Consider the following 23,707-nt stretch of genomic DNA (forward strand, 5'->3'; position numbering starts at 1 on the left):
AAAAATATCATTTTGAAATAAGAGAAGCCAAAATGTCCTTTTGAAGTGTTTTGAGGGGTTTTTTTTGGAATTCTACTAGCCAAATTACTATATTATTAGACTTGAGCTCCACTTTATTTATTTATTTATTTATTTTTTGTGTTTAAGCTTAGCTCAAAATATAATCCAGTTACTCTTAAATTTAATTTATTAGTTTTGATTATTATCGACTCTAGTAAAAAAATTTTGAAATTCAAACTTGAACTTGAATTAAAAATTTAAATATAAATTGAAAATATGTAAATAGTTATTTACATATGTAAAAATATTATTAAATTCAAAAACTTGATAAGGTTTGAGAGTCATTTAGAGTCAAGTATTACAAAATTTAAACTCGGCTTTAACTTATTATTGGAGAGCATAAGCTTGAGTTCGGCTCGATAGTAAACAAGTTGAGCTTGAGTACTTGTCGAGCTAAACACGAGTAACAAGCGAGTCTTGGTTTGATGATGAGTACATGTACTTAGTACTTAAAGAGTTAGATTCAATCTTTTTCTATATAAAAAAAATTTGACGTAGCTTTTTCAAATTAAAAAGAATTAAAATTTGAATTTATTAGTACTTCAAAACTATTTTTATTTCAACCAAAACATGCAAAAAAAAAAAAGAAGAAGATAAAATCAGAATGAGTCTATGGGGGAAAACATTAGGGTCGCACTAAGTGAGGGCAAAATTAGGGAAGGTGATTTGCACAAATAAGCTGCGTAAGAATATGTGACCTTATTGGAGGATACCATTCTCAAGAAAGTGAAGTAAGACCAAATAAAACATGAAAAGAAAGTATATATTATAAAAAAAGAACCAGCTTTTCTTGAGTTTATGGAGAATATTTTTGTAACTAGGCTATATTAATGATGCAATATATGATCGATATAAGATAAACTAGTATGTTGTTTGTGCGATGCGTTCGGAATGATAAATTTTTTTTTTCAATTAAATTGAGAATACTTTGTGAAATAGATATACAATAGTAATTATAGTATTATATCTGATTGTTGGTGTACATTAACATGTACAAAATATATAATTGTTGTTATTGTAGTCACCATTACTTGTATTTTTTATTATTAACTTTTATGTAATATCATGTCTTAAATATATTGCTAATGTCATTTTTTTTATTTTTTATTATAATCTTATACATTTTATTTTCATTTCTTAATATAATTTTTTATATTATATATTTTATTTTAATTTTTTTCTTTTAAAAGATAATATAAATTTTATTGACAGTCAGCATAATTACTGAGAATAATAAAAAAACATCATCGAAATCTATATAAAAAAAATAAATTATAACATTATAAAATGTTTTTAATAAAGTAACCAAATTGAATGATAAAATTATCTTTAATAACATTGTAGAGTGCAATACAATCTAATTGCATTGATTTTAGACTATAATCATATTACATCCATTGGTTGTAATGTGACTCATTACAATCTTATATTGCAGTGGTTTATTACAAAATAAATATTGTAATATAATTTAATTGGGTACATTGCAAGAAATCTACTCCTACTTCTCTCATACCAAACACTAGTTAAAGGCATACATATATCTTAGCAAGACTAGTTATAGTCTAAAATCAATGTAATTAGATTGCATTGATTTTAGACTATAATCATATTACATCTATTAGTTGTAATGTGACTCATTGCAATCTTATATTGCAATGGTTTATTACAAAATAAATACTATAATATAATTTAATTGAGTACATTGCAGGGACTCTACTTCTACTTCTCTCATACCAAACACTAGTTAAAGGCATACATATACCTTAGCAAGACTATATATGAGTCCATCATTTCTTTCTTTTTCTTTTTTCTCCATCTTGCCATGTTTGCAAATGGATACTAAAGTTGTTAATGGATATATTTAAGTTTCCTTACATTGTTATTTTATTAGTTAGTATTTTTTATTTTAGAAAGTGAAAAATGGAGAGTACATTTAAATATAAGAAAACTTATTTTTTTAAATTTAAGATTTAGAAAAATTAAAATTGAGCTTTTTTGAATAACAGTTGTATATTTTAATTTGATAAAAAAATTATATTATATAATTTGATTTAGTAACTGACATGTATATATATTTTTTAATAAATAGTTGGATTCAAATTTTTTTAACTTTTAATGTAAAGAAAAGATAATTACATTTCAATTGCTATTTTAATATTTATTAAATATGACTTGATATTTAATAATAAGTTTTGAAAAACCAAAAGAAAAAAAAAAGAAAAAGTAATAAGTAGATGGAAGGAAAGAAGCCTTTTGGGCCTTTCCTCTTTTAAGCTATATTGCCAAGTGTCAAGTAAGGAAGCCTTTTGGGTTTCCTTTAAATATAGTTATAGATATAACCAACTTCGTAAAATAGGACAATGATTAGTTTTTCTTTTTGAAAAGTAGAATATTATAGATTGATTATTGTAGGATTACATATTGTTGAAACATAGTCTTTAGCAACCAATTTACAGAAGACTTGTTTTTAGTCTTAGTAATTCGTAGAGCAAATATTAAACCTGGTAATTTGAGACACAACATGGAAAGACACGAAGTTAAATAAGTTTGGATTTAACTTTAACGTGTTTCGTATCTAACACGTTTAACAAACGAAAATTTTTGTGTCTTAAGATGTCAGACACAAGTAACACATTTAATTAGTCGTATCAATCGTGTTATCATGTTTAAACGTGTATATGTGATACGTTTATCAACTTATTAAAAATTAATAGTCAAATATTATTTTAGCCTTACTTAAATAATTTTAAATAATTATTTTAATAAGTTTTTAAAACTTTATGAGGATAATAATGTAATTTTAAACAATTATTTTTATAATTATTGATTTTAAATTTAAATAATAAAATTATATCTCATTGTAAATATTTTTATTTAATCGTGTTAAATGTGTTAATCGTATTTTTAATCGTAATGTGTCATATATTGACACGTTTAATAAACGTGTTAATCGTGTGGTGTCGTGTTACACGGTTATTAAACGTATATACATACATGTTTCAGATTTAAGACACGAATATTATTCATGTTGTATTTGTATTTAATTTTAACGTGTTTCGTGTCTAATTGTGTCTAATACATTTAAGACATAAAAACACAAATTGTCAGGTCTAGCAAACATGACCCTTATCCACTCCCCATGTCAAACAAGATTATCCCTAAGATGAACCCTTCAAAGGCCAAACTCAAAGAGCTGCATTAGTTTAGACCTTTACCTTAAAAGCATAAGAAGAATAAACATAAAACCCATAAAACCTCTTATGGCCCTCAATGCTAGTTGGCTCACCAGTAATTGCCATCCATGAGATAAATCATTTCACTTCCCATGCTTGAAGACTGCCGATAACACTTATTGCCATAAAGCTTTCAATTCTTGCCTGACTTGACATAGAATTATCAGGGTACCACCCTATGATTTCTTGCTGCTTGAAACCTTTGAAAATATAGCATTGAAAGGTTTAAAACCTACAACATAAGAGGTTATCACTCCAACATACAACAAAACTAAGAATAAAAGACCTTTTCAACCATTTGATTAATGAAGAAACATAAAGAGAGTTGAAGGATCGGGGCACCAAACACCACCATCACAGTATCTAGAAATCCCTTTCCCCATAACTCTTCAACCTCGAAGGATATTCCATTGCCATGAGGAGCAACGAATTGATTGTTCCCCATTCAGTGAAGAAGAAACAATGACACTGTACCAACATTCTGACTTCAGTAGTGTGAGAAGAAAAAAGAAAAGTCTAAACCTCGTTTATTAATGGGCTTGAGATTTATTATGTCGATCATCTTATTATTTATTTTTTCCTCATGTTTCCTTTTTTTCTTTTCATCTTTTTTTATTATTTATATTTTTATATTTTCTTATTATTTAATGTCAACTAGCTTGTTACTCCACTAGAACTTCATTTCGTTAGCTCTCGAATCACGCCAACAATACCACCCACAACATTTGCAAACCACATAGTACTTCAAGAAAAAGAACACCCATTTCCCCTTGTCATAAGGAATCTTAAAAAAGACTTGCCTTCCCATCCTTTTCTTGACCATACCTAAGAGGTTTACGGAACAAGTGTGACCTCCCTTCTCAACTCACAATAATCACCTACTTGTATAAGCACTTATTTTGACCCCTACATAAGATAACCTCACAATAGGGAATCAACCCAACAAATTCAAAGGAACACACTGACACAAAAATGACCCCTTAAGGTAAACTGAAGGGGGAGGCCCCATTTTGCCAACCAAGATGATTTCCTTTAGCTCAAGCCCCATGGGTCACAATATGACAACCCAACCACAAAAATCATACACCCCAAAACTGATTTCGAAGAGAGAGATAACCCCCCCACAGCGCATATCCTAAAACCTCATATCACGGCTCATGCAAACATCATAAACCATTATCATTATTCATTGATATGAGCTCCCATGAAAGAGGAAATCGAATTTAGTCTAACTTATTTGTTTCCTTATCTTTTCTTTTCTTTCTCTTCAGTTTTTCAATTTTTTTTCTTTTCCTTTTTTCTTATTTTTCATATCTCACCTTTTGAATGTTGAAGTTTTTCCTTTTCCTTATTATCTCCTTATTGTTTTCTTTTATTTTTCTTTTTTCCTATTTGTGGGTTTCCTTTATCATTCCATCCCCACTAATGTTTTCCCTATTATTTATTTATTAATTATTGAGTATTATTTTTCTTTATTTTCTTTTTTTTTCTAAAAGTTCTAAATAATCAAAGTATTAGGTCCTAAACATCTTATACTCATCAATTCTCGACACATAACTTGTAGCAGTGTCTAACCTTTCATAAAACAATCTTAAAACCAAATTATGGTAACAAAAAATCACAATCAATCCGATTTCTTCCCTTCCAAAAGCTCACAACAATAATAGCTTAAAATCCCTTAAATCAAGGAAACCAAATAGCCTAGAACAACCTAAAGCAATCAACCATCCACATCATAAAATCACTTAGAAAGGTTAGAAAAAGCATACCCAAGCAATTGCCTTTGAGAGTGAAAGATTAGATAGTGCTCAAATCCATCGTACTCACTGGCCTTCTAGAGCCCTTGAAACTTGTAAGAAAAAACCAACTAGTAATTAAGTAAAGAGAATTGTAACAAAAAATATAGCAAACATTCACTTATTACCTTTAAGTGAAAAAACTCAAAATGTCATCAAACAAGTCTCCACCTCTCAAATAACATTGACTACCCATATACTATCAGGTGATTATGTTCTCGTTGTACCCTTACTTTGACTAACCCATCCACCACCTTATTCGCCTTCCCAAAGATGTGAGAGATCCTCTGTCCTTTTATTTTTTTTTTTCAAACTTTCAATCTCCAAAACCAACTTCCTTATCCTCTAAGAGCTAAGGCGGGTGGTTTTTTCACTTAATAAAGTTAAGAGAATTGCTTTCCACCACCGGATCATGGTTGGTTGCCCATCTAAAGGTTGAGAAAATCAATAACGCCTCCTTGATTGTAGTCAGCTTAGGAGTATCAGAATCATTAATTGCAACATGAGAGAATACAACTTTAATGATCCTGTCCTCGTACCTTAGGATGCCACTGATGCTAACTTTCTTAGGACATTCTTTAACTATGCCATCAACATTAATTTGAGCCATTCTTTAGCAAAGCCCCTAGAAAGGTCTAGTCCCCTTAACTTTCTATGTGGATCTAGCTATGTTTGGGGATTAGACCATATTAACGATAAGCCATTCTCTTCAGGTCATTTCGCATTAGTCCATGAAGCTATCCCCAATTTGATAATTTTTGTTGTCTACTTGATATCCCAAATCCTCTCTAAGATGATCATTTTATTCATACTCAGCCAAATTGACCATATGGTAGTGAAGAAATCCAAACGCCACACTTTATTATCCTCCTCATTCATATTGTTGGTATACTCTACTCGAAAAAAGTTGATGGGTTTTATCAAATTGAATCCCTCATTTGTTTCACCATTGGACCCAAATTCTTCAAGATTCCTTACATGTGAAAAATAAATGGCTTATCGTTTTGACTTCTATGTTAGAAATGGTGTAGGTAGTCGCACTCTTCTTGAGAAAACCTTTCTTTAACAATCCAGATTTCACTCTGTTTTCCTTTGCAACAATTTCCAAACAAATACTTCCACTTTATATGAAATGAACCCTACCCACACCAGTTTCCAGAATGACACTCTAACTCATAATTGTTTGTAGGGATGGTAATGGCTGTCCGTGAGTATTCGACCCGTATAAGGTTTGAGTACACTATATTTAGATTTAGGACGAGTTTGAGTAAAAGTTTTACTACTTGTAAGATTTCATCATTGTCTTCCTTTGCAACAATTTATAAACAAAGACTTCCACTTTATATGGAGCAAAACCTACCCAAACCAATTTCCAGAACAATGCTCTAACTCCACATTTGTTTGTAAGGATGGCAATGGGTGTGTGTGAGTATCCAACCCGTATAGGGTTTGGGTATACTATATTTAGATTTAAGATGAGTTCAAGTAGAAATTTTACTACTTATCTTGGATTCGGGTAGGGCACATGTATCACCCTTTGGATATTTAATATTTTAACTTGTTTATATATAAATATATAAAAAAATATATTATATGCTTTTATAAGCTTGGTTGTCCAACCAAGAGTTATATGAAAAAGATATAATTATATGAAAAAGAATTACCCATTTATCCAAATCTATCTTTTGGTGTTATATGAAAAAGAATTATATTTATTTTTTCTTACTTAATTAAAGATATATATTGTTTTGTTTTTGTCTCTAACCCTAACATATTCTTATCCCTTCTTTTTTCAACTGCCTATCTTTTCTCCTCCTTCCATCTTTTCTTTCCATCCTCAATCACTTCTCCTTCCCTCTTTTCTTTCCATCCTCGATCAATTCTTTTTTTTTTTTTTTTTTTTTCTTTCCATCCTGGATCACTGTTAAGGGTGATACCGTCTATCCATTCATCCGATCAGAAACATATTCTTTTACCATTTCCCACAAAGAACCCAACATTTGATTTGACAACTGAGTGAATTTGTTTCCCTCTAGAGGGCTTAATGATGTTTTTTTCAAATGGTAGAGCATCTTTTTTTATTTTGCACTAAGGGGTTAGGTTTGGCGACAATGATTAGTTGTAAATGTTGTTTTTGTATTTATTTAAATGCATTTTTTGCTTTTTTTTTTTATTTTTAGAAACTAAAAGTAAATAATTTAAATAAAATCTAGTTTTTTTTTTGAAAAGCAAATGTTATATAGACATATTATATGTAGGCCATAATTTTAATTTTTGTATATATTTCTAATGAAATTTGGTGTTTATTTCATGATATGTAACTATTCTTTACCTTACTCAGCAAATATTTTGAATCCGTCCTAGATCATTGTTTGGGTCTTGACTCGGGTGTTTGGGAGATTTCAAGTCTATTTTCATTGTTCTTGTTCTTTGGTTATGTTAAATTGTCGTAGAGTATTTGGGATTAGTAATATTGCCTGGCCTATATATCAATTTTGTTTCTATGTATGATTTTTGCTCTATACTTATTAGATAAATTTAATTGTAGGATCTATCGATTTAAGTAAGAGAATATGGCATTTATATCATTGAATTATATGCTTAAACTATTGACTTAAACACTCAAATGCAAGAAAAATGATATATTTATAATAATTATTAATGAAACATTTAGGATTTTTATATTTGAAAACAAATAAAAATTTAAATGGGATAACATAAATGTATTATTTCTTCACGTATGTCATCCAAAAACTTATATTCTGAATAATGTCAACGTAAAATTATCAAAATAGACGAAAAATTATGGATGCTCAAACCTAAGGCTTTTTAGTATTAAAATACACGAAGTAAGGAATTAAGCCAACATTGATGAAAAGATAGCACTAGCCTAAACGTGGACGTAAGCTCAAGAGCAGAGAAACAGTGGGATTATTTTCACGTAAGATCCTTTGGCCATATCTGATTTTACAACAGAAACAAGTCATTGTCAAACAAGGCAGAAGAGTCTGGTTGGGGGGGGTGGGGCCGTGGGGGTCCATGTCAGCTCACAGTGGAGCTTTTGTCTCCATCAGGTCCTGAGGCAGAGGTCATAATGCATGAATTCGTATGCATGTCCATGCCATGGGAATATGCACCATCATACATAACATGCATGGGGAAGATGGATGATGCTTAAAGGTTTTTTGGTGGTGGGTGTCCTACCAAATTGAAGGTATAAAAATCAATGGTCGCTCTCAATGGGTTCACAACCCCCGTAATAATGTTCACGTACTTTGAAGCCCTTTTCTTTCTTCTTTCTTTTACTCTTTAAAAGTCAATCAACTCTCTACTCGCTTCATTCTTGCGGACACTTGTTTCATGCTATCCACGATACTGCTCCCTGACTTAGGCTATTTTAGGGTTCTTTTATTATTATTATTATTATTATTTATTTCAGAAATTTGAGAGTGACGCGTGACCAACACGCGGTTGAAAATTTCTCTTCTTTTTAATTAACCCACATGGGACATAGCTTTTGCTTATGGGTTGCGAATTGCGATTGCCAGAGGGCATCGAAAGTGACTTGTGGATTTTAACACGTAAATATTACTAATTAATAACTAATCCATGTTCAGTTTTGGCAAGCTACAAATTAATTCTCAAACTGATGACAAAATCATTTATTACTTTTCTTTAACTATATATATATTGTCTGGGCATAGATAAATTGCCCTGAATGAAAATGTTTATGAACCAATTTAAAAGAAGTGGCTAGCAAGCTAGAGTGGAGTTGAAGACTCTAATTTTAGCTTAGTTGATGATCTTAAATTAAGAAACCCACAGAATTGTTGGATTGGCTACAAAATGCCTTATTCATCAGATGGCTGTGAACAGGGAACTTTATGGTTTTGATCAGTTTTCAACAAATTAATCTAAGCCTTTCTTAAGTTTTGGGGTGTGCTCTTGTGGAAAAACTTTCATCTCTTACCTATGAATTATGAGATTTAAATGCATTTTAGATGTCAAAGTTTTGAATCATTTTGCAGAAGAATTTCACTTATACTTGTTTTACATTGGCTTTATTACCTAGTTAAACATCCAATGAAATAACATGACAAAGGCCTCTCTCTCTCTCTCTCTCTCTCTCTCTATCTATATATATATATATATATATAATATGTGTGTGCAATTATTTTGATGCAAAAGGGACAGAAAGAACAGATAGTTTTGAACAATGAAGTCTATTTATAAGTATCTTTTAAGTCAATTCTTTGCTTTGCTTTGCATGAGAGCTGTTGAGTGATTGCTCTTTTTTGATACTAAAATATATTGTATAGTTTGGAATTGGATGGGAAGCACTACACTTTTTCTCTATGTTCTCCCTTTTTGTCTCCCAAGAAACCAGTGTTTCGTATTAAACTCGTCAACTAAAGCAGAAGTGCAAGTTTTAAAAAGCATACATGCACGGCTTCATATTAAGAATTTTATTAAGAGTCATTTATTGGTTCCTTGGCTTTCTCTAGATCTCTAACATATATATCCTGTTGGTTTACCAAAATTAGTTGGTAAATGTATCTTACTAACGAGGAAGAAGACACTCAGGTTTTAACCATATGGCAAGCTTTGCGTACCTAGTCATCATATACCTACTTATAAGATATGAAACTTTTAATTAAGTCATTATATATATATATATATCTTAAACTTAGTTCTTCTGTACGTTTGATTTTCATTTGTCCACCCCCATAGCTAATGTAAAGTAATTTGTAAGGACTGATTTTCAATTATTAATTAATTATTTCCTTTTAGTTTTTAGAAAGATTGAAATTTAAGGTTCAAATCTCTAGTTTCCTTTATATTTATTAATTTATACGTAAAAAAGAAGAGAACGCGTATCGATGGTGAATTATTAGAGATGTTTCCTTTTTAACTTGCAAGCTGTATTGATGTTGGCATCATGCATTCCCATTATTCAATCTCTTACTCACCCTTTTTCCTTTCCTAGGAAACCCATAGATGTAGATGGGGTACCAGTATACAAGATGAGCGTGGTTTTGGTTTTTATTGATCCAATATATAGCTATCTAAGGTAAAGCCCTAACATATTTCACTCACGAAAACTGGACCTGATCGATGATCAGAGAGATGACAAATTCATGTAAAGCTTTTTTTTCCAGTCTAATTTAAGATGTGCATCATGCATGGTTACTATGTCTATCATCATGAACTCCATGTGGGTTAGTCCAAGTCTCTCTGCTATATGCATGGACCACTTGGCCGTAAGTAACCGAACTTGCTCCTCCACTACAAAAACTCTTCAATGTTCCCATGATCCCCATCTTGAGAAAGCCAAGAAAGTATACATACGCATCAACAAAAAACATTGCACACAGGCAATATCATGTTAAATGAGAGAGGGAGAGTGGACAGTTTGGCTACTGTGAATGGGAACATGAATAACACATTGGATGGAGGTGTTGAAAAAGATGGTGTCAGCTTCTGATTCGTTAGCAAGAACCTAACCAACTGGAAATTTAATATAATAAAAAACAACACCCACTTCCTCTTCCGACCATTCATTGTTCATTCACATAGAAGAGTGTGGACCACGCGCAGTAATTCAGCGCGTAGGTGGAGAGTTTTTTCTTACAGCGAATCTTTGTTCTTTATGCGTACACGAGTGCGTCTTATAGGGGAAGGAAGAGGAAGCAAAAAAAAAAACCATTTGCATCTTCTCAAATTGCAAACAACAAAGCCAGAGATTAAAGAAAAAAAATTGTATTTGAGGAATGAATAAAGAAATGTAAAATTGGTTATTCTCTGAAACACTTTAGCGTTCGCTTGCGGTCTCATACGTCGCTGTCAGTCATAAATTAGGGGAAAGAGAAGAGCTATCAAAGCAAAGCATGAAATGAAACACTCTTTCTCTTTCTTTCCTTCTCTCTCTCTCTCTCTCTTCGAGCGGGAAAAATGCAAAGCCTTTCTCTTTCTATAGCCTCATCTTCACCCTTCACCATAGGTACAACAAGCCTACACCTCTCTTCAACTATCAGTTTCTTCTTCTCTTTCTCTTTCTCCGTCTGGGTCTTTCCCCTTTTTCTCTTTCCTTTTTAGTCTAATTTCAGCTTGCCAAATATCTTTGCTTGTTTTCTTTCTTCTTCTTCTTCTTCTTTTGAAGATGAGTTTTTGACACTGATTTCTCTCTGGATACGTACATCTTCTCTCAAGAATTAGCATGGCTGTTGTTTTTGAAGGTTTTTCCATCCGGTAAGTTTGTTCTTTTTTGGGTCTTTTTTTTTGTCTCCTTTTCAAGTTTGCTTCTTCTTCTTCTTCTTTGTTCTTGTTGTTGTTTGACTTTGCTGATCTAATGTTTTGCATAGCGAGTATGCTTCCAAAATGAGAAGCATCGACGTGGTGAAATGCTGGCCGTTCAGTGGAGCTTCTTCTTCTTCTTTAGATGATGATGACAATGGTAACAGTAAGATAAACAAACAAACCGTGGAATCTCTTCTCCCTCCGATCACGGTCACCAAATTCCGCTGGTGGTCCGAAGAGCTTGATCGTCTCAAATCAACTGAATTAGCTAACATTCAAAGCAGCAGCAGCAACATGGAAAACAATAAGCTTCAAGAAACACAACTGAGAAACCAAAATAATTTGTTGCAAGTATATCTTCATGTGGAGGAGAAATCTGATGAGAGATTAGACATGTTGGAATGTCCAGTTTGTGGGGCATTTGCTGCTTCCACAGTGAATGCGTTGAACGCTCATGTTGATAGCTGCCTTGCTCAAGCATCTAGGGAAGAGAGGCGCCAAATGAGGATGGCAATCAAGGCTACCAAATCAAGAGCCCCCAAGAAACGATCCATCGTTGAGATTTTTGCTGCGGCTCCACAGATCCACAAGGTTGAGGATGCTGCTGAGGATAACAATCTGCTGGATGAAGATGAAAATGGCAGTTTCAAGAGCGAATTGAATTGCAAGATTGAGAGGCCAAAGAAGAAGAAAAAGAAGAAGAAAGTGGCAATCGTGAAAAAGTTGATGAAGAAAAAGAGGAAGATGAAGAAGAATAAGAATAAGAATAAGAAGAAAGATGGGCTCATAGCTAACGAGGTATGCAATTTTTACACCATAAAATATTGCAAATTATGTGCTTTGTTATGATTGTGACTTGTTTAATTTTATACCACTTTTCATTATTTATACTTTAGAGTTGTTGCAGCAATATTTTCATTTCATGTGGGTAATAATTCATTATTACTCATGTCGTCATAAACTGCCACCGATTTTTAGTACTGTGGGCTTGTGATCTTTGGATTGTTTGATAGATTGGATTTTGAGCTAGCAAATTAAAGTGCTAGCATATCTATGTTCTTCATGTGCGTTTTCTTTGTGCTTCTTTCTTTTCCTTTCTGATTAATAAAATTACTCCTGATAAAGCTGGTTAAAGAGTGTATTCATTTTGAGGACTGAGATCACTGAGCAGTGGCCTTGTAATTGTACTTGTTGTGTGCAATGAGGTTCAGCAGCAGCATAAAGAAGAAAAAAGTTAAAAGAAAGAGATGGGGTTTTCATGTTTGGGAAGGTTTGAGCATGTTATGGAGCTTAGGTGAGGTGTGGTGCTCCAGCTGTACAGTACGGGTTGGGCAGAGAGGTCTTTTATAGGGTAGAGGTTTTTTTGTCCTTGGTTTAGCATATCTATCCTAGATTAATGATGCTGTTCTTTTCTTTTAACTACTGTTGCAATAATTTTTTCTAACGAAGATAATCATTTAGATATTGGGGCCGGCCATTCTGATTTTTTATCTAATGGCTAGTGTTTCATCTTATAGTGGAGGTGCTTATCATTGAGATTGATAGATTATGGACGCTATGGAAGGACTTGAATAATAATTTCAGGTGAACTGTTTAAGCTGTAAGGTCGGATTTGATGATAATGTGGAAAATTGCGACAAATGATATAGAGATTTGGAAATTGCTGTCATGATCTTTATTGCAATGCTTTTGCATTAAATGACATACATATGGTGTTATCTCAGAGACTAGCTTCTGAAGAGAAATGTATTCTAGCAGTCCAGCTCTGGTCACTATTTAGTTTTTGCAATCTACTTTGCATTTGGTGGAGAGAGGATGAATAGATGGGTGATATCAAACTCTGATACATGCCAAGTTGAAAGCTGTTCTTTTGAACAGGACCATATATTATGTGGGGAACTGAATTATTGAGTTGTCCTAAATTGCTTTTGCTGTTCCGGGATTATGTCATAAGATGCTTAACCAGCTGCACAATGAAATTGCAAATTGAAGTGTTCATATTTTATGAGACTCTTGTAGTTTTAGGAACCCATCTTGGTGTAAATGGTGGCTAGATAGGATTCATCTACTGGCATGGATTGTCGTTTATTGATGGTATGGGGATGAAAGGCATCGTTATTCCCTCATGCATGGACTTTTGTAGATTGTCTTCTGTCCTTTTAGGTGGACTTTACAAACTATCAGGAAAATGCGTTTTTGCATATTGGTTTGAGCATGACTTTAAGCGTTTTCCATTCTGCTTGTTGATAATTTGTTGATGGAAAGTAGTGGAAAATTACTATAGAAGATATTGTTGGGATGAAAATATATTGACAGGAAACTTGTTTATTATAGGTGATGATGATGACTTATAATATGAGTAGTCTTTGTTTTAAAAGTTACTGTCTGGCTCTTGAAAGTTGAAAGTCATCTGGATAGGAGAGATGCGTTCCAATCAAAGCATCTTTCTATAAGAAGCATGAGAGAATAATGCTTCTTTGATGCTGTGTGCACTTCCCAAATACATCTGAGAGATTTGTCTAAAAAGAAAAAAAGTCATTAAACAGCTGGTGAAATATTTTTGCATTATGTTGGTGTATCTTCTGCAGTCTTGTCCTTTAAGGTTCGAGAGAAAACATTCTGTTGAAATATAATTAATACAACAAATAATAGGAATGTGTTATCAAGCAGAAAAAGATCCACAACATTTGACTGATACCTGGCAAGTTCGCTTACTACTTCTCTTATTGTGACAACAACATTGTTATGCAATGGTTTGTTTGAGAAATTTTCATCAAAGGGCCTAAAAATCTGACTGGTGGTCTGGAGATAAATTAAGAACTTCCTCTTTTTTCCTTTCAGTATGTCTTTTCTCATCATGCGGGTGATTTATATGTCCATGATATCTCTAGAAATGCTGTTTGAGAAATTAATTATTAGTTCTTTATGAGGATAATGTTTGAAGGGGAAAGTTTTCAGTTGGCAGTGCTAATTCTCTCATTTACCTATACTGTTCAAGGTTTGTTCAATAATAAGTCATTGCATTTGTTAATTAGAACAAGCTTTTAGTCTAAGTCATTTCCTCATATATCCAAATCAATGTGATGATGAATAACAACCACTGACGGTAATGATTGTCCATTTGTGCAAGGGTGCTGTTTGAAAAAACTGGGTGACTCGCTAAGTAGCTTTGACTAGTGTTGTATCCTTTTATCTAGACAGGAAACAGGCCCTTTATTTGCTTCCATAACCTCCCAAAAATGATTACTTCACTGACAATAATGAGAGGAGTTTTTTTTTTCTTCTTTTCTTCTCAAAGGAAAAAATGTCCACTCATTTATGTAATACACACTTCAGATAATGGGTTTAGTGTCTCAATTTGATATTGTGCATCTCAATATTTAGGTTCTTGGTCACAAAATTATCTGATTTCTAGGAAAATTCATATACCTTTACTTCATTTTGTTAGAGGGTAGTGTTTTAATGGATGAATTTTGGTAATGTTCATCTATGACACCATGTTCTATTAATTAGAAGGTAATCTTTTATGTGTTTTGTTACCCTCAATTATTGTACTCATGTAGAGAACTAGCTAGAGAGGGTATGCATGCTTTGCTACATATTCTTAGATGCTTGAATCCATATGGACTTGCTAGTTGCCTTTCTAAGACAAAACTGTGAGTCCCATTCTTTATTTGGGCAAGGGAGGAAAAGAATGCTAATGTTAACTAATAGCTCTTTCTTCTTCTAATGGAATCATTTGTTATTTCTTTTAGCTAGCCCAATTCCTTTTTGAATTCATTTCTTTATATACTTTTCTTTTCACTAATTTTGTACTATGGTTGTGCCCCTTCTTTTTACCTTTGATAATGTTTCACTAGTCATAAAAGAAATAAATAATTAGGATGGAGGCTGTACCTTAAAATTTGCACAAGGAAGATCAAGTTTGGAAAGAACTAGAGATAGATATGTTCTAGAACCAGGTTTCTGCAGGTGCTATCTTAGACAATATCCGCTTTTTAGTACAGTATAGTTGTTGTCCCTTCTGCTACATCACATCAAGCATATAGAGGAATTGGAAAGACTGTAAAAGAGGTATCTGGTTATTCCCAACTCCTTAACATGTCTGACTTAGATTCACTATATTGAAAAAGCAATATTCTTTACATCTCAAGGACTCATAACCTCTGGAACAGTTCAATTCTTGGACCTTTAGGACATTTTGACCTTCTAAAATCTCTTCAACATTTTTTAGATCATTTTTAGGTAACTGGTAATTTTAACTTCACATACAATTATCCATCGTTTTTGATTACCCAAATTCTAGATGCTTTGACTAGTACAGCTTTGTTTACCAAAGTGTTCTTTTTGGTCATATGTGAAAGTTTATGCTAGAACAGTGTGCTTTTCATATCTCTTTGGTCAAACTCAACAATCTTCGATGCTGAGAGTTTAACAATCCCTAGAAGTTTATCAGTGTATGATCCAGTGAGCCTCCTTATGTAAACTATCTAGTAAAGCCACAGGAAGATTCTTTTTGGAGTAATGTTTCTTCAATCTTTCCCAGGCAGACATCTTTTTTGTCCAAATTAGCTGCTAGATGTCATATGATCACTTTCCATATCACGGAAAATAATTTTCTGCTATATTTGTAAAAGTTTATATTTTCTTCTTAATGGTAGGCATACCCATTAAAATGTGGAATACAGGAAGCACCTCCAGAAAATATCAGAGTAATTTTGAAATGCAGATGCCATATTTTTCTATAATAAAGGATGTCTTTTGATTATCATGCATGTCTTCAACTGCAATTTGACCAAAGATTTACAATCTAGAAGAAAATGTTGGTGGCATTATGACAAAAAACGTTAAGCTTTATGTTGCAGTTGTCACAGTGAAAGAAAATTTTAAGCAGTTTTGGCTATATGTTATAGTATCTGAATTATTTATACTTGTTACTCTTTTCTTGGCAATTATGCTGTTTTCTGCAGGAAGGCTTGTTTAAATGTTGGATTTCCATAGTGTTATTCATGTCTAGAAGCATCGAGGAACAGTTGTTTCTGCTTTTTGATAGTGAATATTTGCATTAACACATGAATGATTATAATGGTTTCTCTTTTATTCTTTTTCTTTAGTTAGTCATTTTATTCCCATATGTGTTAAAATTTCACTGTCTTCTCTCCCCCACAAGCCTACAGAACTTGGACCAGTGGCCTTGAAAATTCCCATGCAAGCCGAGGGCTGTATTTCCTTTATTTGTTATCTGCTTATGCTCTTTCTTTCTCTTTCCTCCTATTAACTAGCTAATCATACTCACTTTTTCACTTAATTTGGATCTCTTACAAGCCAACTACTTCCTATTAAATCCTCGCCTTATATATCATTTACGTTTCCAAACCGACACTGTAAAATTATACCTCTGCATTGTCATAGGACAGTCAAGCCTCAAGGTTTGCAATTTGGCATTGCATTGACCAACTAAAATGGAAAATTGAAGAAATAAAGGTTGATAAAGTTCTGAGAGCTGTATGATAAAATAATGATTACTAAAAAATGCCTTGAAAAATCCAGATTGCTAGTTAACACTACCAAAACTGAAGTAAATAAACTAAAAACTTAGGAGTTAATTCCAAAATGATAGGAAAAGGACTTGGTATGTGATCTGAATTTAGAAAACTACAAGCTTTTCCATGAACCAGTAAACTCTTAAGGGCTATTCCTCCTGTCAGTAATTTTTGACTTCTTAAGCTGGCTGTAAGGAATATGTGTAAGCCAGTGCCTCCTTGGACCAGAGGATGGTGACGTACATGGTTGGAGTAGGTATAGATAAAATGATTTGAATTAGCATCATGTAGTTGAAAGTCGACATATAATCATGTGATTAGCCATGTAGATCACATATTGTGAAGGTAGTCTACAAGTTGTTGGTATAGGATGGGATAACCCCCTTGTGACAGTTTTATCCAAGTCCACTGCTGCTCTTCTGTTTTAAGTTCAGTTTGGCACTTTTGACATGGATTTAGGCGTAATTTATGGCTGAATTCTTCAAATGTGAAAAATGAATATCTGTGCCTGTGAATTCACTGAATCCTACTTTTTTATGGCCCAGTCTATAACAATTTAGAAATTGTTGTAGATTTTTATGGTCACGAACATCAGAAACCATCCCATGGGTTTTTACGTTCTCTCTGTTGTAGCTAAGAATCAAATTTCTCTCATCAGGGCTCTAAATTGATTGATTTTGCCAAAAAATGCAAGATGTTAACATCCATTAATAACTACTTTCTTGTGTAGATTCCTACGTGGAATAGTTATAGGGACTTACTTTGCAAATTAAGTAGAAACAACTAGTAAAACTCACATGTAGAAGAGTTATGGTAAATCCAAATTTTCTAATCTAATTAACTTGGAAAGAATAAGTTTCTAACAGGATTCAAATTCTTTCAAGTTTGTGTGGAAGTATGACATACCATGGAAGTTGGTCAGCTTGTTCAATGGACTTTATTTATTTTTCATGGTTGAATTGACTATAGTTGAAATGACTTAAATCTTTTAAAAACTTGAACCATGGTGCTGCTTTTTTTGTGTGTCTCAGGAGAATGGTAGCAAGCTGAAGCTGCAAATTCCAGTCAATTTCAATAGAAAACCAAATAATACATTATGCAATAGGGGCTCAAATGCTGTTTCTATCCTTAAAAAGAAACCAAGTCTCAAATGCTTGTCTGCAAAGAAGAAAAACAAGGTTGTTCAAGCATCCAAGCCAATTGTAGAGCATGAAAATCGAAATTCTCCTGTTCGTGGCATTCTCAAGAATCCCCCAAAAATTATTTCTGGGCAAAATGCAGCAATGTGCAATGTGAGGGCAATTTCTCAAGCAAGTACCTGTGGCGTTCAACATTCAGCCAGGCATGTCAGTTTCTTAGGTCAGGATGACATGCTTGGTCCCCATAAGAAACATGCTACTTCATTTGAGAAAGGCATTTGCGGCATTGATTTGGATTCATTTGATCTGTCAAAAAAAGGCCACTGGATTGAAGGTGATAAAAAATTCCCGGCTAGAGAGATAAATGGAAGTGATGATGAAGGTGTTTCTTTTAGCACAGAAAATGGAATTGGGGTGCAAGCTATGATGGAGAAGCAACAGTTTCCTGATATTCATCACAATGTTGATATACCGAAATTTCTCAGACCATGTATTGTTGAGCAAGAAAAAGAAAATAATTTTTCAGATAAATCCTTCCCCACAGGTCAAGTTGTAGTAGATTCTGGTAATTTGCATATGTCTAATCAAGGAAATCAAACGGCATTACGTAACCCTCTGTATACTGGTGTTCCTAGACTCTTCTCTTCAGTGAAAGAAGTCCAAAATCCTTTTATCAATTCTCAAGTATGTGGTGGTGCTTCTACAGCTTCAAATTACGGTTCCGTGTTTGTTGATTATTTTGGAGATCACACCCAGGAAGTTGCATCTATAAGTTCTAAGGCAACTGCAAGGGCATCTTTGCAGCCTTCATCATCTGGTTTTGCTTTGAGTAAAAATGTAAATGAAAGTGCTCCATTTGCATCACAATTTGCCTCAGAAACTGTTTCAGGCTATGCTTTGTCTCATCAGCCTTTATATCATTTGTCTCCTATTGAATTGATGGGGAGGTTGTGTCCCTTTCCTGAATGGAAACAGAAGGCGGTTGCCTTCAGAGAGAAGTACAGGGATGAGGAATTTTTCGGTTTGCCTCTGAATTCACAAGGTGAACTAGTACAGGCAAACTCAACTGGAAAAGGAGGATTTAACCAGCTAAAGAAATCAACTCCAGCATCAGGCTCTTCCAATAGCATTAGCAATCTTGTCTTGCCAACGAGAATAGATGATCATTCAATTTTGAAAGGGAAGCATTTTATCGGAAGTGCACATCCAAATAATCAGTTAAGTTTGTTTCCTGCACAGTATCACCTGAAAGAGAATGCCACCGTCCATTCACCACCTGGATTAGGGGCTACCCAATCGCAAGGCCCTAGAAAAGAAGATGGATACTGTCTAAATTCTGATAGGAGATGCAATCGCTCCGTCTGCTTGATGGATTCAGACCTAAATCTGACAAACATCTCTTTCAGTGGATGTGGGCAATTTGACCAGTTTCAGAACCAAAAGGAGAAGGGTATTACTCATGCAAAGGAAAATGCAGACAAGATGCACCTGAATAGGCCCCCTCCAACAATGCGGTTGATGGGAAAAGATGTTGCAATTTGTCGAAGCAGTGATGAGAGACAAGGATTTGCAGATGGAAAGGTCTGGACTCATAAAGAAATCATAAGAGAGCACCATCCTCAAGGTACTGTCCTTCAGAATTCCTATGTTGATAGACACTTTACGCAAGACTGGCTTTTGAATCCAGCATCAGGACAGTTTAAAGAAACTCCGGATCAAAGATTCGAAATAGAGAGCAATCAGGCCTTTCCCAGCAATGCATTCATGAAGCCTCTTGAGTCTAATTTTTTTCAGCCAGGCCTCAACTGGCAAGCAAATCCGGAATTCCATAATAGCAGCCTTACAATTGCAAGAAATCCTGATCCAAACTCACACCATTTTGCCCATTCACCCACTTCCCATGCTATTTTTGAAAATGGAGCTGACTTCCAGGAGCCTTTTATATCCAGAAACGAAAATTTAAGAGTTAGCTCTCAACTTCCCTCAGCATCTACTTCACACAGAATTTATCAGAATATAAATGGGAGTTCTGTTGAACACAAATACAAGCAGAATCTTCAGAATGCTGTAAAATCATCTTTCAACTTTCCGTTTTTGCACCCAGATCAGGGTGAACATGTCCAACCATCTTGGTTTAGGGGCTCCTCGAAGAGCCTGATCCCTTGGCTGTTACAAGCAACGCAGCAAGTGAAGGCACCTTGTACACCTTCTCAACCTTTTCCTGATGAGGGTGGTAGACGTCATCCCCATACAATGCAGACTAGTTTTCTTACCAACCCCTTGGTTCCTCATTTACCAATAGTTTCTTATGATCACAACCCAATGATCTCTCACTCACACATGGAAAGTCCAGTTGGCCAACCATATATAGCTCACTCCCCACTCATTCCAGCCCTTCCAGGAATTAAACCATCTTCTCCTGTTAACATGAGCCACAGGAACAGAATCAAGTTCAAAGACAGAATGAAGTTAAAAAGTGTTGGCATTCAAGACCCTGATATTTGCCGGAAGACAAGGAAGAGGCCTAGAGCTAAAGAAGATTGTCCAATGAAGCCTATTAAGATACCTAGTCTAGGAATTCAAGATAAATCAAGAGCTGCAACTCGGTCAACAAGAGAAAATTTCTTTGATGACATTCAATGTAACATGGGGTCACTTGAAATTGACCCTTACAGGGATGAAGCAGGCCTTGTAGGATGGATTCCAAATGAGCCTAGATGCAATGGGTTTGGAACTTCAGCTGTAATTGATTCTTCTAAAATTGACGGTGTGACAAGACCAGGTCCTATTAAACTTGGTGCTGGGGTGAAGCACATCCTGAAACCCAGCCAAAATGTGGATCAGGATAACTCGAGGTTGATCCATTCAACTATCCCTTTTGCATCAGTGACTGATTGTGGTAACATTTTGGAGACTCAGAAGAAATCAACAAAGATTTACAGGTTTTAGGGGTAAGTCTTATCCTCCTGCTGGTAAATTTCTGTTTCAGTTTTTATCAACCAGGCTTTATAAATTCTGCATCTGAATGTAACAGGACTGTCTACTAGCCCAGCAGGATAGAAGACTGTTTGTATTTGACTGCTCTTTGCTTGCAAGTTCCCTGGAGTCATTGAAAGGATGAAATCAGCTTTCATCCATTTGATACCAGCTCCAACTAGTGAGATTATATAATTGACAAAAAGAGCAAAAACCAAATGAAAATCACCTGTATTTACAATCCAAGGGCCGAGGATCAGTTACTACATCATGTTATAAGCTTCCAAGGTTTTTTTTTTTCTTTTTTTCAAGGTTTCTGTATTTGGAATTTGTAATCCAATGTTGTAAAAGTGGGTTTATGCTTCGTTAGTGATACCCTAAGAAGTTGTTTCACTGACCCTTTTCTTCCTGAAATTGTCTGTAGTCATATGTGAAGCACGTATTATCCAATGTAAGGCTAATCATATATGTCAAAAACTGAATTATGTCTAATTGGAAGGGTGATGGTATCTTAATTCTGTCAAGGATCTAACTTTTCTAACATAAAAGGAGGGAGCAATGCAGATTGGTTCTGTCGTAGTTGTTGATTTTGGTTTTTGTGAACTATCTCAAACCACTATTTGTCAATTACCTTAGTCTTTGGGCATGACATCTATGTCTGTGTTTTAGGGTTGAGGGCAAGTGTATATGCATTTCCTATGCATGTTACAATATATGGGTGATTTGAAATGATGTTGAAACTCACAGACATGGATACATAACCATTTCAGGAGAAAATTCAAGCCCTGATTTAACATTATAATCTTCAGCTTTAAAAGTTTTTGGAGAAAATTTGTATAGACTTGTGTTTTTAGTGCTATACATTATTTAATGATATAGAGGTTTTTTTAATTATTGCCATGTCTTCATTTAAATTATATGTGCTAACTTAATCATTCTACATTTATTTTCTAATTTATAATTAAATAGACAAAGAAAACATATAAAATATACTTGTGAATTTTTTAAATTTCATAATTTATATGTGAAATAATGATCTATATAAAAATTTATATTCCGTTATCTGTTCTCTATACTTTTATATGCATTTATAAAATAAGTAACATAGATTTCTTATTTCAACACAAATGCTTATATACCTTTTTACGATTAGAATTCGCATTATTTGCATAAAAGAAAAAAACCCTTTACACTTAAGCATTTGACTTAATAGTATATATATGAATGCATTTTCTTATTAAAAAGTTGATTTAGTTTTTGTTTCTAGCATTGTACTTTGATCAGCATATAATAACATAAAAGAAGATATGGTAGATCTTAAAAGTTAGATTACATAAAATTTTCCTTCCACTTTCTCTTTCCTTTTACTAAGACAATTGCACTACAGGAATATATGAAAGTGATTTTAAACTCCAGAGGGTGAAGGTCAAAAAGTGTCCCACAACAGTGTATTTATGACTGTATCTCAATTCTACGGAACATTGATTTTTGGGGAGAAGTTCTGACCAATGTACTGCTTCATGTTTCTCTGCTTATATCAGTTCTGTAGCTAACAGCTTCTGAATTCAGATAGCAACCTTTCACAGCTCTCTTGGCCCCTTGGTTTGTAACCTCTAGTCTGATAATATTTTTAGCCAGTGTTACAATCTTTTGGTATATACAAGTAAATTTGATATTAATATTTGTTTTCAAATAAATACCACAATGGTTAAAAATTAAAGATTTGATCATAATCTAAAGTTTGATATAATTGTAAATAAAAAAGAATTATGTCTCGTTATATGTAATTAATTATATATATATAATTCAAAATTATATGTAAAAAAATTATTAATATTATATGTAAATCCTATGTATTTGTCTGTTTGCTCCCGAAGGAGTCATTGAGAAACGTGATAAGTTTAAGGGTGGAGAAAGTAAGAGAAAACTTGCCAAAGTTGAACGAAATGAGGTGTGTCGATCAAAAGTAATGGGACTGCCAAAAAGCTTTTTGGAGAAGACTTGTTATTGAAAAATACATTGTAAAGGTGCTTTACAATGGCTACCCTCAAGTTTCTATAAGGAAAGAATGTTATTTACCAAACATTGATGATGTGGAGGAGCTAGTTGGAAGGGATGGATATAGATGGGTTGTGGGAATGTCTTTTAGTTGGACAAATGGGTGTCAAACTCTCCTTTGAAAGAAATATTTCCTAGATTGTTCTCATTGCCTATTGAAAAGAAGACAAAAGTGGCATAAGTGAGAAATGATGAGGGACAATAATTTAATGGAACTTAAATTTCAGAAGGCAACTGTTTGAATGAGAAAAAGATCCCTTGAAAGAACTGAAACAAATTCAAGAGCAAGTTGATTTGGATAAAGGACGATCAATTGGTTTGGGAGTTGGATGACAAAGGCTTCTTTTCAATGAAGCAAGCCACATCTGCCTTGAGAAACCAGTCAACCTAGGAGGTCCCAAAGGTTTGGTTTAAATTTATTTGGAAATATATCATGTACATCTCCCCAAATGTTCAATATGGTTGGTTATTTTGGACTACATTTCTACTAAAAGTTTCTTGAAAGAAAGAGGGATATCTCTTTGCTAAATAATAACTACTCCTGCATATGGTGTGGTTTGTGTGATGAGGATTGTTGTCACATTTTAATTTCATGTCATTTTTCA

The 23,707-nt window shown here is 33.7% G+C and overlaps 1 protein-coding gene across 1 annotated transcript; it reads left to right on the forward strand.

Moving 5' to 3' along the window:
• The first annotated feature begins 10,911 nt into the window (after positions 1 to 10,911).
• LOC18612137 (uncharacterized) lies at positions 10,912 to 21,571 on the forward strand. The gene is made up of 4 exons (XM_018114010.2): positions 10,912 to 11,338; positions 11,452 to 12,184; positions 17,961 to 21,019; positions 21,103 to 21,571. Exons 1-3 carry the CDS (start codon positions 11,307 to 11,309, stop codon positions 21,015 to 21,017), a joined length of 3,822 nt encoding a protein of 1,273 aa, XP_017969499.2. The 5' UTR covers positions 10,912 to 11,306; the 3' UTR covers positions 21,018 to 21,019; positions 21,103 to 21,571.
• Positions 21,572 to 23,707: the final 2,136 nt, after the last annotated feature.

Source organism: Theobroma cacao, chromosome 1, assembly GCF_053813885.1.
Source record: "Theobroma cacao isolate CCN51 chromosome 1, ASM5381388v1, whole genome shotgun sequence".
Taxonomy (NCBI): Eukaryota; Viridiplantae; Streptophyta; class Magnoliopsida; order Malvales; family Malvaceae; genus Theobroma; species Theobroma cacao.

Coding starts and splice junctions, on each gene's coding strand:
- LOC18612137 (XM_018114010.2), top strand. CDS start 11,307: ATGGCTGTTGTTTTTGAAGGTTTTTCCATCCG. Junction 11,339..11,451: donor TTTGAAGGTTTTTCCATCCG/GTAAGTTTGTTC, acceptor TGTTTTGCATAG/CGAGTATGCTTCCAAAATGA. Junction 12,185..17,960: donor ATGGGCTCATAGCTAACGAG/GTATGCAATTTT, acceptor TGTGTGTCTCAG/GAGAATGGTAGCAAGCTGAA.